At 49.4% G+C, this 13,680-nt stretch overlaps 1 protein-coding gene across 9 annotated transcripts in view; it reads left to right on the plus strand.

The window, feature by feature from the left end:
- The window catches only part of SLC41A3 (solute carrier family 41 member 3), an 88,049-nt gene extending 74,673 nt beyond the window's left edge, over positions 1-13,376 (plus strand). For 8 of the 9 annotated variants that reach the window (XM_032149924.2, XM_058437389.1, XM_032149928.2 and 5 more), the window contains 5 exons: positions 2,812-2,956; positions 4,099-4,178; positions 6,937-7,071; positions 10,792-10,940; positions 12,506-13,376. In XM_032149924.2, the coding sequence (XP_032005815.1) occupies positions 2,812-2,956; positions 4,099-4,178; positions 6,937-7,071; positions 10,792-10,940; positions 12,506-12,715 (719 nt within the window). In that variant the 3' untranslated portion in view covers positions 12,716-13,376. The remainder of the gene's footprint in view (positions 1-2,811; positions 2,957-4,098; positions 4,179-6,936; positions 7,072-10,791; positions 10,941-12,505) is intronic. The other variant, XM_032149929.2, reaches the window with a different exon arrangement.
- Positions 13,377-13,680: the final 304 nt, after the last annotated feature.

The raw sequence follows: 13,680 nt of genomic DNA on the forward strand, positions 1-13,680 counted from the left end.
TCATAAGCCCCAGTGTCTGCTCTCTCAGGTTTTGGCCTGTTGGTCTTTTCCTTTTGTCCATTTCTTCCTTTTGGATGGGAAGGTCTGCCTTATACCCGTACCACCATTGTATCTTCGAAGCAGGTAGCTTGTTTTGATTTCATAGGCTCACATGTGAGACTCTGGACTTTGGTCTTTTGAGTTAACGCTAGCATAAGTTAAGACTCTGGGGCTGTGGGGATGGAATGAATGTATTTTGCATGTGAGAATGACATGAATTTGGGGTACCATGGGTGGAATGCTGTGGTTCGAATGAGTTCCCTAAATTTCATGTGTTGATCTCCAATGTGGCAGTATTGAAAAGTGGGGCCTTTAAGAGGTGATTGGGTCATAAGGGCTCTGCCCTCATGAATAGATTAATCCATTCATGGATTAATAGATTAATGGGTTAATGGATTAATGAGTTACCATGGGAATGGGACTGGTGGCTTTAAAACAGAGGAAGAGAGACCTGAGCTACATGCTCAGTTCCCTCGCCATGTGGTGCCTTGCTCCACCTCCGGATTCTGCATAGTCCCCACCAGCAAGAAGGCCCTCACCAGAGGCAGCCTGTCAACCTTGGACTTCTCAGCCATTATAACTAGGAACAAATTTGTTTTCTTTAGGAATTACCCAGTTTCTAGTGTTCTGTTATAAGCAACAAAACTGACTAAGACACTGTGACCTTCAAATCAGCCATTATTCCCACAGGAAGGACCCTGCTGTATTACAGTCAAAAATCCTTTTACAGAGGGAAAGCCTGAGGTTATTCCACAAGTTCAAGGAGTGCTCAGGAAAGTGCTTCAAGCTCTCCAAACCATGTTAGGAAGAATGAGCAACTGAAGCCTGCATTTATATGGGTTGTTAACTTCTACCTTTAGGGCAGAGGTGTACTAGGAGGTTGAGTGGGTCCTGAGGCTGGTCGGCGACACTGATGTGTCCTCACAGGATTGGAGGGCAGTGGGCATGCAGTGACAGTTGTTGAAGAAGTGCCCAGACAAAGGGAAGAGCCTCAGCAAAGCTGCAGTTTGTCACTCCCCATGGGAATGTAGGCCTAGGGATTTAAGAAAGCATCCCATCTTTACCTGTTGGCAACTGAAGCAGACAAATAAACAGCTGTGATTTAGAGGGTATGGGCACTGGGACCCTTTCTGTCCCAGCTTTGGGACTGTCTCCTTGCCATCCTGGTGTTGCCTACCAGCAGTGATGTTTAATCAACAGGGAGATTCGCCAAGTTTACTTAAGTGGCAAGGGAGATCTGTAAGAAATAAGATGACCTAACTTTACTTTAAAGCTAAACTGAACTTAAAACAAGAAGATTTGTATATGCATTATTTGAGTTGGATTTGCAAAACAAATGAGAGTTCAGGCATCATGTGAACCTTTTCCTCTGCCCCAGGCTGTACCATATGCTCATTTCCACACGACTTATGATTTAGACACAAAATCACTGTTGGGGCATCTGTCTCTCCAGTGAGACTGTGACCTTCTCTCTGTTGCACTCAGGAGTCACTGGGACTGGCCTGTATTAGATAAATCTTGACCCGCTGAATTATGAGCAGCTGACTGTAATACCTGCTGGGTGTAGTTGGGAATTGGCATTGCACACTGGGGAGGTGTGCTGGGGAAAGCATGAGGCAGGTCCTGGGGGTGCTTGTGAATAGCTAACTGAAAACTCAGACTGGATTCAAAAGCGTCGTATAAGGCGATGCTTCTACAGGCCGCTGTTTCCCAGAGAGTGGGAGACCTGGTTAGAGCTGGCTGGGCCTGGCTTATATCTCCTGCAGAGGCCACGCCCTCCTACCATAAAGTACCTTGTCTGTAGCCAGTCTGGGGCACCTGAGGCAGAGGAATGGGCCATGACCCTTTAGTGCAGAGAAGGAAGGAGGGGATGTTCCTGATAACACCACCAGAGAGGGAGTACATAGGACACAGACCCATGCCTGGGCACCCCTGAGTGTTGGGCCCTCTTGGCAGGTGAGCCTGCCCTCCAGAGGGTGGGGCTGAGGGTGAGGCGACCACTCTAGAGAAAGCCAGTGTCTTGTTCTGTCACTTGTGGGGGACCCTCACATGGAGCACAACACAGAAAGGAAGGAATGAACGCACAAGATGCCCGAGTGTGTCAGGCTCATCCTGGGCCCCCGCAGCAGTGACTGATCCAGCACCTGGCCAGTCTTCACTGGTCTCTCACCAGTGGAGAAGATGAGATGGGGACGCGAGTAGCTACCCCGGCTGGTGACCCTGTGGTTGCCTGGGACTGGCCTCAGCCAGGATCACGGGTGGCATCCCATAGCCGGCCCTGGCGTTCCATGGACCCAGGCCATAGCCCTGACGGGGCTGCTTGCTGTCTAGGCAGCCACCCTTTTTTGCATGTCTGCTTCCTCCTGCTGCCTGTCTGAGCAGGAGCTGTCAAGAAGGTGCGATGAGATTGTGCACACGAAGTACTGAGCATAGTAGTGCTGGCTCATGGTGCGTTCCATACATTGTACTTCTATTTACTTATGACAGTAGCATCAGGGTGGGAGGAGACAGAACAGGGTACTTTATGTGGGGAAAATAGCAAGTTTGCCAGAGAAATGGAGTTGAATGTGGCAGGAATGGAGGACAGAGAGGAGCTTTTCCAGTTACTTCTTGGGATGGTGAAAGTTCTTTGAAAAGTATGGCAAGGCAGTTCCTGCTCAACTGATGAGGACAGGAGCATCCTCACCCACCTCTCACTTGTGAAACCCAGGCCCAGCCTGTGTGTGCTGGCCTTGGCCACACAAGCCGCGTATGTCCGTGTTCTCCTTTCAGATAGTCGGTATCTGACGCCACTGGTCTGCCTCAGCTTTGCGGCTCTGACCCCAGTGTGGGTCCTCATTGCCAAGCAGAGCCCACCCATCGTGAAGATCCTGAAGTTTGGCTGGTTCCCAATCATCCTGGCCATGGTCATCAGCAGGTGAGCAGGAGCCAGGGCCACGGCCCCTCTTCCTCCTCTCAGCCATGAAGGCCCCTAGAACCAGGGTGACACTCACTGCCTTGGGGGACGGGAATGGAGTGAAATGTAGCTGTGGGCTCTTTCAGTAACTCCCATTGCTGATTGAATCATACCTTTTTCCTTTCTTCTCTCTCTTTCACTGAGAACCCTGGGCCTTGTTGGTTCTAAGAGAGGCTGCCCTGATTACATTTGCCAGAGCACCAGGGACCCAGGAAGAGCCAAAGCTGGGGCCAGCACTGGAGTGCACTGGAGCCCCAAGGGAGACAGCGGCTTTCAGGCCATGGCCGCTAGAGCTTTGCTGGCCCAGATCCCTGCTTAGGTGGCAGGTCCCCCACCTTGGCCTCAAGGCCACATCTGCTGACTCACTCGTCCTCCTGGTCACTGGCCACGCATGGCTACTGGTGGGACCTAGACAGCTGTGGGGTTAGCGCCCCTCCAGAGCCTTAGAACCTTCAGCTGAGCCCAGGTCCACCACCCTCTAGCTGCCTCTCAAGGCTCATTTCCTGGGAGTCAACCTTGATGGGGGCCACCCCAGTCCATTCTGATGGGTTTTTCTAACTTTGAGTCTTGGGGAGAAGAGGCGATAGAGTAGGTATCCTTGCTTCCAGGAGGCTCCTGGGCTCCTTACACAGATTGACCTAGCTTCTTCAGGGCTCTAAGAAGTTCCAAGGGGTGGGAAAGCTTTTGCTAAACTACAGTGGCCAGTGGGAGCAAGGTCTGGCTGCAACATTTTCTGAGAACATGGGGTGGGCATGAGGTGATCCTCCTGCAGGTTCTGTTTTCTGCTAAAGAGCATCTCAGTTGTGGTGCCGGAGTCTTGGGACAGCCCAGTGAGCTGTGTGCCTTTGAAAAGGCATTTGTTTGTTTTGTAATAAGTGGGTGTTCTCGGATGGCCTTCTGCAATGGTTGAGGCTCAAAGTGGAGATGGAAAAGCATGAGCAGGGTGCAAAGGATGCTGGGGAGACCAGTTTGGCCGCAGCAGATATTTTGTGTAGGGGAGAGGAGACTGACAGCCAGGCTGAAAGAGTGATTTGTGTGGAGAGTTGCAGGGCCATTGTAAGCGTAAACCCTGATAACTTGACTGCTGTCTGCCATTTCCCCAGTTTTGGAGGACTCATCTTGAGCAAAACCATTTCGAAACAGCAGTACAAAGGCATGGCGATATTTACCCCCGTCATATGTGGTACGTATTTGAAGGGTTCCCATGTGGTCCCTGGGTTGGGTTGGCCCACAGGATTGGGTTGGACCTGAACAGCAGACCTCAGAGGGGCAGCACCAGGCCCGCACAGGCAGTTGGGCAGCTGAGCCATGGACAGACCACTGCCTTACAGGGATGCCGGAGCAGGTCTTCTCAGTTGGAAGAAGCCTGGGGAGGAAGCCCCACACACTGTTCACAGCAGCTCAGACCCGGCTCCTCACAGGCAGCCCCAGGACATGAGCTCTCCTGACAGGACCGAATTCCAGGCTTTGCAGGCACTGAGTCAAACTCCGGCCTCAATGGCACCTGCCAATTGAGCATGGCCCTCAGAACCAGGACGCTGGCTCTTGTGGCTTTTCTTTTTCCTTTTTTGGATTCATTGCTGACATCAGAACTCAGATATTTACACTTAAAAATCTGGATTTCTTCTTCTTAAAAATTAAGACTGTAACAAATACCACGTCTACACTCTGGGCACTGCAGCAGTTCCTGAGACAGATCCAGGACTGTGCTTCCCAGCTGCCTTGATCTCCCCCTTCCCTGCCGTCTGACACCTGGCTCTCTGCACATACTCACCTCCTAGGCCTACACCCTGTGGGGTTTGTGTGGATGACCCCTCTTTTAACCAAAGCTTAGCTTGGTGTCTGGTGTCTGATAAGTTTCTGTAAATGGAAGTGATCAGTTAGGAGAAGAACAAAACATGTTTTGTCCAGTTTAGCTCCCAGGCCCTGGCCTGCAGGGACTGAAGAAACAGCCTTCAGAGGCTCCTAGGCAGCCCCTGCATGTCCACAGTGTCCCTCCTCCCTTGCTCCCTTAGGGGACCATGTCTTTGTTCCTTGCATGTCAGTGGGCTACCCTGCGTGTCCTCACCCCAACAGTGCCAAAGTGCCTTCACATTGTGAGTGAGGACAGCAACAGAGGGCTTATTACATTGGAGTGATTTTTTGGGATGAGTCACCAACTCGGATGCCCTCAGTGGCCACTCAAACAATCTGCATGAATCACGCAGGCCAGGCAGCTAGACAGTGAGGAATGGCAGGGGCAAGCTGCAGAATGTATTTCTCATATGAACAGCGTGGTGCCTGTCCAGCTCCAGCCAGTAGTTGCCTTGGAAGAGTGTAGATCCAGACTTGCCACAGCTGACTTGAGAAGAGAAGCTGGGAATCTGTATTAAGGGCCTAATTTGCAAATAGTACCAATTAATTTGAGATTTTTTTCCTTTTTAAAATTATGTATGGGCCAAGCAGAATAGATCGCAGCAGTCCTCTGCCTGAAGACAATTGTTTGCATCCTCTAGAACAGCCTATGTGGTTGGCCTCTGCCCCAGAGGTCACTGGTGCACACCTGGCCCAGCTAGGGAGAGTTCTCCATGGCACTGAGAAAGTAGGATGGGGGAATCCCCACCTTCCATCAGCCCGCCCCCCCGCATCTGCCCCCACAGAAGGAGCGCTCAGCATGGCCTTTGTCAGCTGGGCCATCTGGCCCTGGCAGAGCACGAAACCTTTTTCATACCCCGTGGGATCCCGGGGCCTCAGCAGGAAGCCCTGGTGTTCCTGGAGACCGCATGTCCTCATGGTTTTCTGGGCCTCATGACTCTGCCTCTAGGGTTCTGTGTTCTATGCCCTGTCAATCTACACATGACCCCGCTCATCCTGTTTCCCCTAAAGCCACTTGCTCTGGGCACACACCCAAAGCATCTATGAATGTGGGAGTTTGCACTGACAACTGAGCTCCGAGAGAGGGGCTCACCTAGCACCACAAATTGAAATCACACAGCAGACAACGTCTTTTCTTCAAAGCTCTCAGGCCACACAGCCATGAGAGGTGTCCCAGGCATGTCTCCTGCCGCATGCTTGCTTTGCCACCTGCCTGTGATCATCTCTCTCCTCCCCTCACCTTCCCTCTCGTTCCTTTTTTTTTTTTTTTTTTTTTTTGAGACAGAGTCTCGCTCTGTCACCCAGGCTGGAGTGCAGTGGCGCAATCTTGGTTCAATGCAATCTCTGACTCCCGGGTTCAAGCGATTCTCCTGCCTCAGCCTCCTGAGTAGCTGGGATTACAGGTGTGCACCACCACACCCAGCTAATTTTTTTTTGTATTTTTAGTAGAGACAGAGTTTCACCATGTTGGTCAGGCTGATCTCAAACTCCAGACCTCAAATGATCCACCCACCTCAGCCTCCAAAAGTGCTAGGATTACAGGCATGAGCCAGCGTGCCCGGCCCCCTCTCATTCTTATCCACTGTTTTCATTCCTCTTCTCTCCTTCTCACCTTGAGTGAAAAAAAAAAAAAAAATCACTTTCATTTTCTGAGATATTGCAGGCTGTAGTCTGGTTCCTGTCAATGCCTGTGGCCTTGAGGTCTGACTTATCCAGACTGCCTTATCACACACCTTTCTATCCACTCTCCCCTCATCCTCACTTTGTCCCTGGATCCCCTCCCTCCCATCCTCGCTCCAGCCAACAAATATTTATTGAGAACCTACTTTACACCCGCACTCCCCTCACCTTAAGAGATGCCAGCAGTCAAGGTGATGCAGTTACTCCCTGGATACCTCACTCACAAGCTCTGGGCCACCCTGACTTGCTGCCAAACAAGATCTGTAGTCAAGCAGGAGGAAAGGAAAAGATAATGAAATACTGAATTAACCAAAGAAGGCTTCCTGGAGGAAGGGAACTTAAAATAAGGGATACAACTTAGAGACTGGTGTAAAGAAAGGGAAAACAGATTCCTTTTCTCCTTGTAGGTGTTGGTGGCAATCTGGTGGCCATTCAGACCAGCCGAATCTCAACCTACCTGCACATGTGGAGTGCACCTGGCGTCCTGCCCCTCCAGATGAAGAAATTCTGGCCCAACCCATGTTCTACTTTCTGCACGTCAGGTGGGTATCATGTCTTTCAGAGGCCATGATAGCCATTTCTTTAAACAAGAAAATATCCGTGTCATTGGAATCTGGTGTTTGTAGCAGTGGATGCCTGAAGCCAGGGCTGATCTCGGCACACATCACCTTCAGGGCCCCAGAAATGAGACCCCCGGCCCTGCCTTTCCTTCATTCCTTCATTCAATTATTTATTGAATGTCTGCTGGGCACTAGGTGTCAGGTTGGTGGTGAAACAGGGAGAGCTGATTTCTTGGCCTTGGAGTACACAGTATAGAAGGGCAGATAAACACAAGTGAGCTCGTAATTACAAATTATGGTGGGTACCGAGCAGCAAAAGTGCAGAGTGCGATGCAAAAGAATTAGAGGAAATCCACTTGGGATAAGGAAGCTCCTCCCTGAGGACAAGTGGGTGTTGTTGGGAGGAGGAGGGCCAGAGAAGAAGGGGCTTTCAGGGTAGTGGGTGCAGTCTAGCAAAGGCCCAGAGGCAGGGAAGAGTGTGGCAAGTCTGAAGAACTGAAAGGCCAATGTGGCCTGAGCTGAATGGACAGGAGGGGATGAAGGAGGCTGAGGCCAGAGAGGCCGGAAGGAGGTGATCAGACAGGGCCTTGGAGTTGAGGAAGGAGCCTGGATTCTACTCAGAACCACTGGAAGCTTTTGGAGATGTTGTATCTTTTTGTTGGCTTTGAAAAATTAGATCTTTTTTCCTGTTACATTGTTTTGGATTTCCTTTCTGTTTTAAGAACTACCTGTAGCCGTCTTTTGGGTTGGCTGCTGGCACATTTCTGAAGGATATTTTCACTGGTTATAAAATTTGGTGTTGACAGTTGTTTTCAAACACTTGAAAAATGTGCCACTTCCTTCTGATTCCATGACTTCTGATGAGAAAGCTGCCATTTCAATGTATTTTGCTGTATAGGTATGGTGCCATTTCTCTCTTGCATATTTCAAGACCTTGTCTTTAGTTTCTAGGAGTTGGATTATGATATGTATTGGTATGGACTTCTTGGGGTTTATCCTATTTGGGGTTTGTTAGGCTCCTTGAACACATGGATTTATATCTTTTGTCAAATCAGAAAATTTAAGCCATCACTTTTTCATCTGCACTCTCCTTTTTGATATTCTAATGACATGAATGTTAGATCCTCTGTTACAGCCCCACAAGTCCCTGAGACTCTGTTTGGTTTTTGCAAAGTCTGTTACTCTCCTTGTTTATATTGGCTCATTTCTATCACTTTTTTCTCCAAGTTGACTGACCTTTTTTTCCCCTGCCCTGTCCATTCTGCTATTGAGCCTATTCACTGAGTTGTCTGGGACTTTTGGGGGTATTGTATGTGTTTAGTTTTAACATTTCCATTTGGTTCTTCTTTCTATCTTCTTTTTCTTTTCTGAGACTTTCTATTTCTTTGCTTATACTTTCTATTTTTTTGTTTGTCTCAGGTGTGTTTGTGATTGCACGATGAAGCATTGTTGTAGTTGCTTCATTAGAATGGCTTTCAGGTGATGCTGACGTCTGTGTCATCTTACTCTGCTGTCTGTTGGTTGTCTTTTCTCATCCAGGTTGAGATTTTTCTGGCTCTTGGTAAGACGAGTGATTTTCATTTGAATCCAGACATTTTGGGTATTATGTGACAATACTTTGGATCATATTTGAATATCTACTTAGCTGGCCTCCTTTGACACTGCACCGCTGGGGAAAGGGATGGACTGCTGCCCAGGTGGGGATGGAAGACTGGGTTCACCATTCAGCCTCTATTGCTATCCTGGGAGAAGAGGAGCACCTTGTTATTGCTGGGCACAGTGCGATCTAGGTTCCTCACTAGGCCTCCTCTGAGACCACCCTGGCTGGGACAGGGAGAGATGCCTTGTTGTTGCTCCCCACATGGCTTCACTGACAAGGTGGGGGCCCCATTAGCCCTGGGTAGAGATGAAAGTTCTGAATCTCACCCTGCCAGCCACAGGAGATGATGGTGGTCCCACCAGGCCTTTCCTGATGAGGTCGGGGCTGCAGTTTTTCCTGTGGTGTCTGTTGGAATAGAGTAGTTATTGTCTGAAAGTTGTCTGTTCTGCCAGGCTTCCCCTTTCCTGGCCTTTGGCGAAAAAGATCAAACTTCTATGGAGTCTCTTTTTTTGAGACCGGGTCTCACTCTGTTGCCCAGGCTGGAGTGCAGTGGTGCAATCTTGGCTCACTGCAACCTCCACCTCCCTGGTTCAAGCAATTCTCCTGCCTCAGCCTCCCAAGTAGCTGAGATTACAGATGTGTGCCACCATACCCAACTAATTTTGTATTTTTAGTAGAGACAGGGTTTCACCATGTTGGCCAGGCTGGTCTCGAACTCCTGACCTCAAGTGATTGCCTGCCTTGGCCTCCCAAAGTGTTGGGATTACAGGCGTGAGCCACAGTGCCCAGCCTATGGAGTGTTTTTTGTCTATTTGTATCCGCATTTCTTGATGGCTGAGGCCAGGACTTAGTCTTAGATATGTGAGGCAAATAAAGAGAAAAAGGACAATTCAGGGGACTCACGACCACGTTGTTCATTGCAGCCCAAGGTCCCCAGCCAGCCTTTCAGAATCTGCTTACGTTTGTTTTATATACAATGTTTAGGGCTTTCAGTTGTACTTAATGGGAGAAATAGGACGAAGTGTGTCTTCCCCATTTGTTCAGAAGTCAAACTCCCTGTTATATTTTCTAACTTGTTATTTGTATATAGAAAAGCTGTTACTTTCTGTGTTGTGCACCTAAACATTTTATTGAATTCTTATTGTTTACATGGTTTTCCTCTAGATTTTCTTGAGTTCTCACACCGACTTTCAATAGCAGCTTCTTCCAATCATTTTGCTGCTTCTTTTTGATATTTTTTAAAATAATACTTTTATTCCATGTCTGATTTCTCATCATGAATAGATGTTGTTGCCCCTCTGCACTAGCTTTGAGCTACATGTGACCTTTTTTCTCCTTTTCTTTATTATTTTGGTGAAATACATATATTAACTCAGAGGCAAATGGAGACCTACTTTTCATGAGAACTCTATTTCCATTTGAGAAATCAATCATATTCATGTTAGAATTTTAAAAAGTGTTTGTGGTAGGGCCAGGGTCAGTCACACTTATTGTAAAGTCTCAAACTCAGAGCATGGGAATCTAAAGGAAACCCGGGGCTCACTGGCACATTGCAGGTGTGCTGACAGGGCCACAGAGGCTGCTGTGAAGAAGGGGCTGCCCGAGGTCCCCTTTTGAGCCAACTGCCCTCCCCAGATCACCAGCGCTGCATTGAGTGAAGCACCATACCCAAAGCTCTTTTCCTCCTTAAGCCCCTTGTATGTTCTCTTTTCTCTGTTCAAACTCCTCTCCCCCAAATTCAAATCCCAGCTGAAATGTCATCTGCAGGAGCTCATCCCCACTGATACACACTTCCTGCTTTTTGCCCTTCTTTGTACCCTTATTTTCTTTAAAGTACTTGTCACAGTTTGAAATAGTCTTTCTTGCTTCTTTTTATTTCTGCTTACTTGATTCTTGTTTCTCTTCTCTAAAATATCAGCTCCACGAGGGGAAGGGGAAAGACTGTATCCCCATCTGCCAGAACGTGCTTGCCACAGAGTAGGTGTCCAGTGAACACTTGGGAATAAATGGATGAGTGAGTGTGGATACCTCACTGAGGACTGTCACATGCCAAAGTGGCCTCGCTTCAGGTCACATGACCTTCTTGGTTCTGTTTCTTTCAGAAATCAATTCCATGTCAGCTCGAGTCCTGCTCTTGCTGGTGGTCCCAGGCCATCTGATTTTCTTCTACATCATCTACCTGGTGGAGGGTCAGTCAGTCATAAACAGCCAGACCTTTGTGGTGCTCTACCTGCTGGCATGCCTGATCCAGGTAAGCCTGGCTGCAGCAGCAGAGGTGTGCAGCTGTGTAGTCAGCCAGCAGGCTTGATCTCTTGTCTGAGTGAGAGGCTGAGGGAGGCGGGTGGGGGTGGCTGGACATGTGGGGCACAGTCCTTATCTTCCAGGAGTTGAGTCAACTTGTCAAATACAGAGGCCATTCCATACTGCACACCACATGCTGCATGCCACACACTCCACACCACACAGTGCATCCCACACACTCCACACCACACCACAAACTCCACACCACACACTGTACCCCACACACACCACACACTCCACAACACAGTGCAACACACACACTTCACACCACACACTCCACACCACACAGCGCATCCCACCCACTCCACACCACACACTCCACACCACACAGCGCATCCCACACACTTCACAGCACACACTCTACACCACACAGTGCACGCCACACACACTACACACTGCATGTCACAGTGCATGCCACACGCATGCTACAGAGTGTGTGCTGCATGCTACACGCTATACAGCTTACGCTACGTACTGCACTGCATACTACACATTTCATCTTGCACATCACCCCTCACATTATATACTGCATGCTAAACACGGCACACAACACGCCACACACTGCACACAGCACATTCATCATCACAGGATAAAAGGAGCAGCCCTGAGGATGAAGCATGTTCCCATGGAACAGGCTGATGAGTGGTCCAGCTATCCACTGCCTCCCCAATGGTGGGTGGGCAGGGCCACGCCCCTGCAGGGGGTGCTGCTGCAAGGCATGCGTAGACATTGATCAGGGCTGGACAGCAGTGAGCATGGTGAAGGAGATTAAGCTGGTGCCTGTGTTGGGCAGGTATTCAGCACACCGTCTGCCTGGACTGCAGGGGGCTGATGGTCCCCAGTGGGCCTGGGGCCTTTGCAGGGAGCACTGTGGGCACTGGAGGACAATTCTATGGGCGTGGTGCTGGTACTGGCACTTTCTCATCTCCCCAGGTTTATGGCATTTGTAATTGTGGTGTTCCTGACCCTAAAGGGTAGGATTAGGGAAATCCCAGAAGTTGTACTGAGCAGCAGCAGCTTATGACTCCATCTGGGGAGAAGGAAGGAGCTGGGGTTAGCCTGGACAAGGGACTGAGGAGCCATGAGACCTGAGCAGGCTTGTGTGGACTACCCCATGGCACCTTGAGGAAGGGCTGACTGTCCTAACCTCTAGGGGAGAAGGGCTCAGGCAAACCCAAATGGACATCTTGGCAAAGTCCCATGAGTGGAGCCTATCGCAGCAGAGAGAGCCCCAGCTGGTGAGTGGCAGTGGGTCTGACTGGCCCTTCAGGGTGCCAGAAGCAGGGCCCACCAGAGGGAGGCTAGGAAAGTACAGACGAGGGTCACCTCTCTAGCCACTGCTTGAGCTCAGAGCTGGGCTTCAGACCCCAAGAGAAGCTCTATGAAGGAGGCTGGCTGGGGTTGACATGTCAACGATCCACCTTGGTATCTCTCCTTGAGCCTCAGCTAGTGCTTCCTGCCTGTACTTGGCTTTCTGATTGGGTCTTCTTTTGCGTCTCTTTGCCCTTCTGACAGGTGACAATCCTGCTGTACCTGGCAGAAGTGATGGTTCGGCTGACTTGGCACCAGGCCCTGGATCCCGACAACCACTGCATCCCCTACCTTACAGGGCTGGGGGACCTGCTCGGTACTGGCCTCCTGGCACTCTGCTTTCTCACTGACTGGCTACTGAAGAGCAAAGCAGAGCTGGGCGACATCTCAGAACTGGCATCTGGACCTCCCTAACTGGGCCCCGCTGGTCCCATTTGCTCATTAGAATTTCCTCTCACATCAGTGGGATACAGAATTCAGTTTCTCCCTTGCCAGGTCCTTGGGATGGTTGACCCCTACCTCTGCAGTAGCCTTTTGTGAGTCTGCTAAGGTAGCCCTCACACACCTCAGCTCTGGGGTTGATACCTGAGCCCGCAATAGAGCCCTGAAATCAAGAGCATGGCTTGAATGTGTGAATATGATGTGTGCACATGCTTAATGAGCGTGCGAGTGTACACACGTTTGTGGAGAGGAGGGTGTTCTGGCCTGAGAAGCTACCAAGAAGAGGCCTGTCCAGTATGCTTTGCAGGGTGTGTTTGCTCTTTTCCATGCCCATGCAACCCAGATTGGGGTGGAGCAGGAAGGAGCTCTTTTCTGTTCCCAAGCCTCAGGACTCTTGAGCTGTGGCTTACTTGCTGTCTTCACCAGGTTCAAGCTCCATGGGCCACACTGCTGCTGTGCCAAGAAGGTGTACAGCCTCCTCAGGATGGGGCCTTGTACAACCCTTCATCTGCACTCCACAATTAATCGTGTCCTTGCTGTCTTTTTATTTTCCTTTTTGTTTGTTAGCAAAAACCTCTATTTAGATTTCAATGATCAGAGAAGTGTAAAATAAAACAGATTATATTGTACTTGACCCTTTATGTCTTTAAAGATAGTTAATGCAACCCTGAGGCTTGGGGTCTATAAATAACAAAAGCATCTGGCATTTCTCTAGTGCAGTATTTCTCAAAGTGGTCTTCAGCCTAGAAACATCAATGTCACCAGAAAACTTGTTAGAAGTGCAAATTATTATCCCTCACCTCCTGGCCTGACCAGCCAAATCAGCATTTCTTGGGAGTAGAGCCAGCTATATGGGTTCCACAAGCCCTCCAGGTTTCTCATGCACACCCACATTGGAGAACTACTACTCGAGAACATAATCTTTAAAAAATGTATGA

This window comes from Hylobates moloch, unplaced genomic scaffold, assembly GCF_009828535.3.
Source record: "Hylobates moloch isolate HMO894 unplaced genomic scaffold, HMol_V3 SCAFFOLD_4, whole genome shotgun sequence".
In the NCBI taxonomy this organism is placed as follows: domain Eukaryota; kingdom Metazoa; phylum Chordata; class Mammalia; order Primates; family Hylobatidae; genus Hylobates; species Hylobates moloch.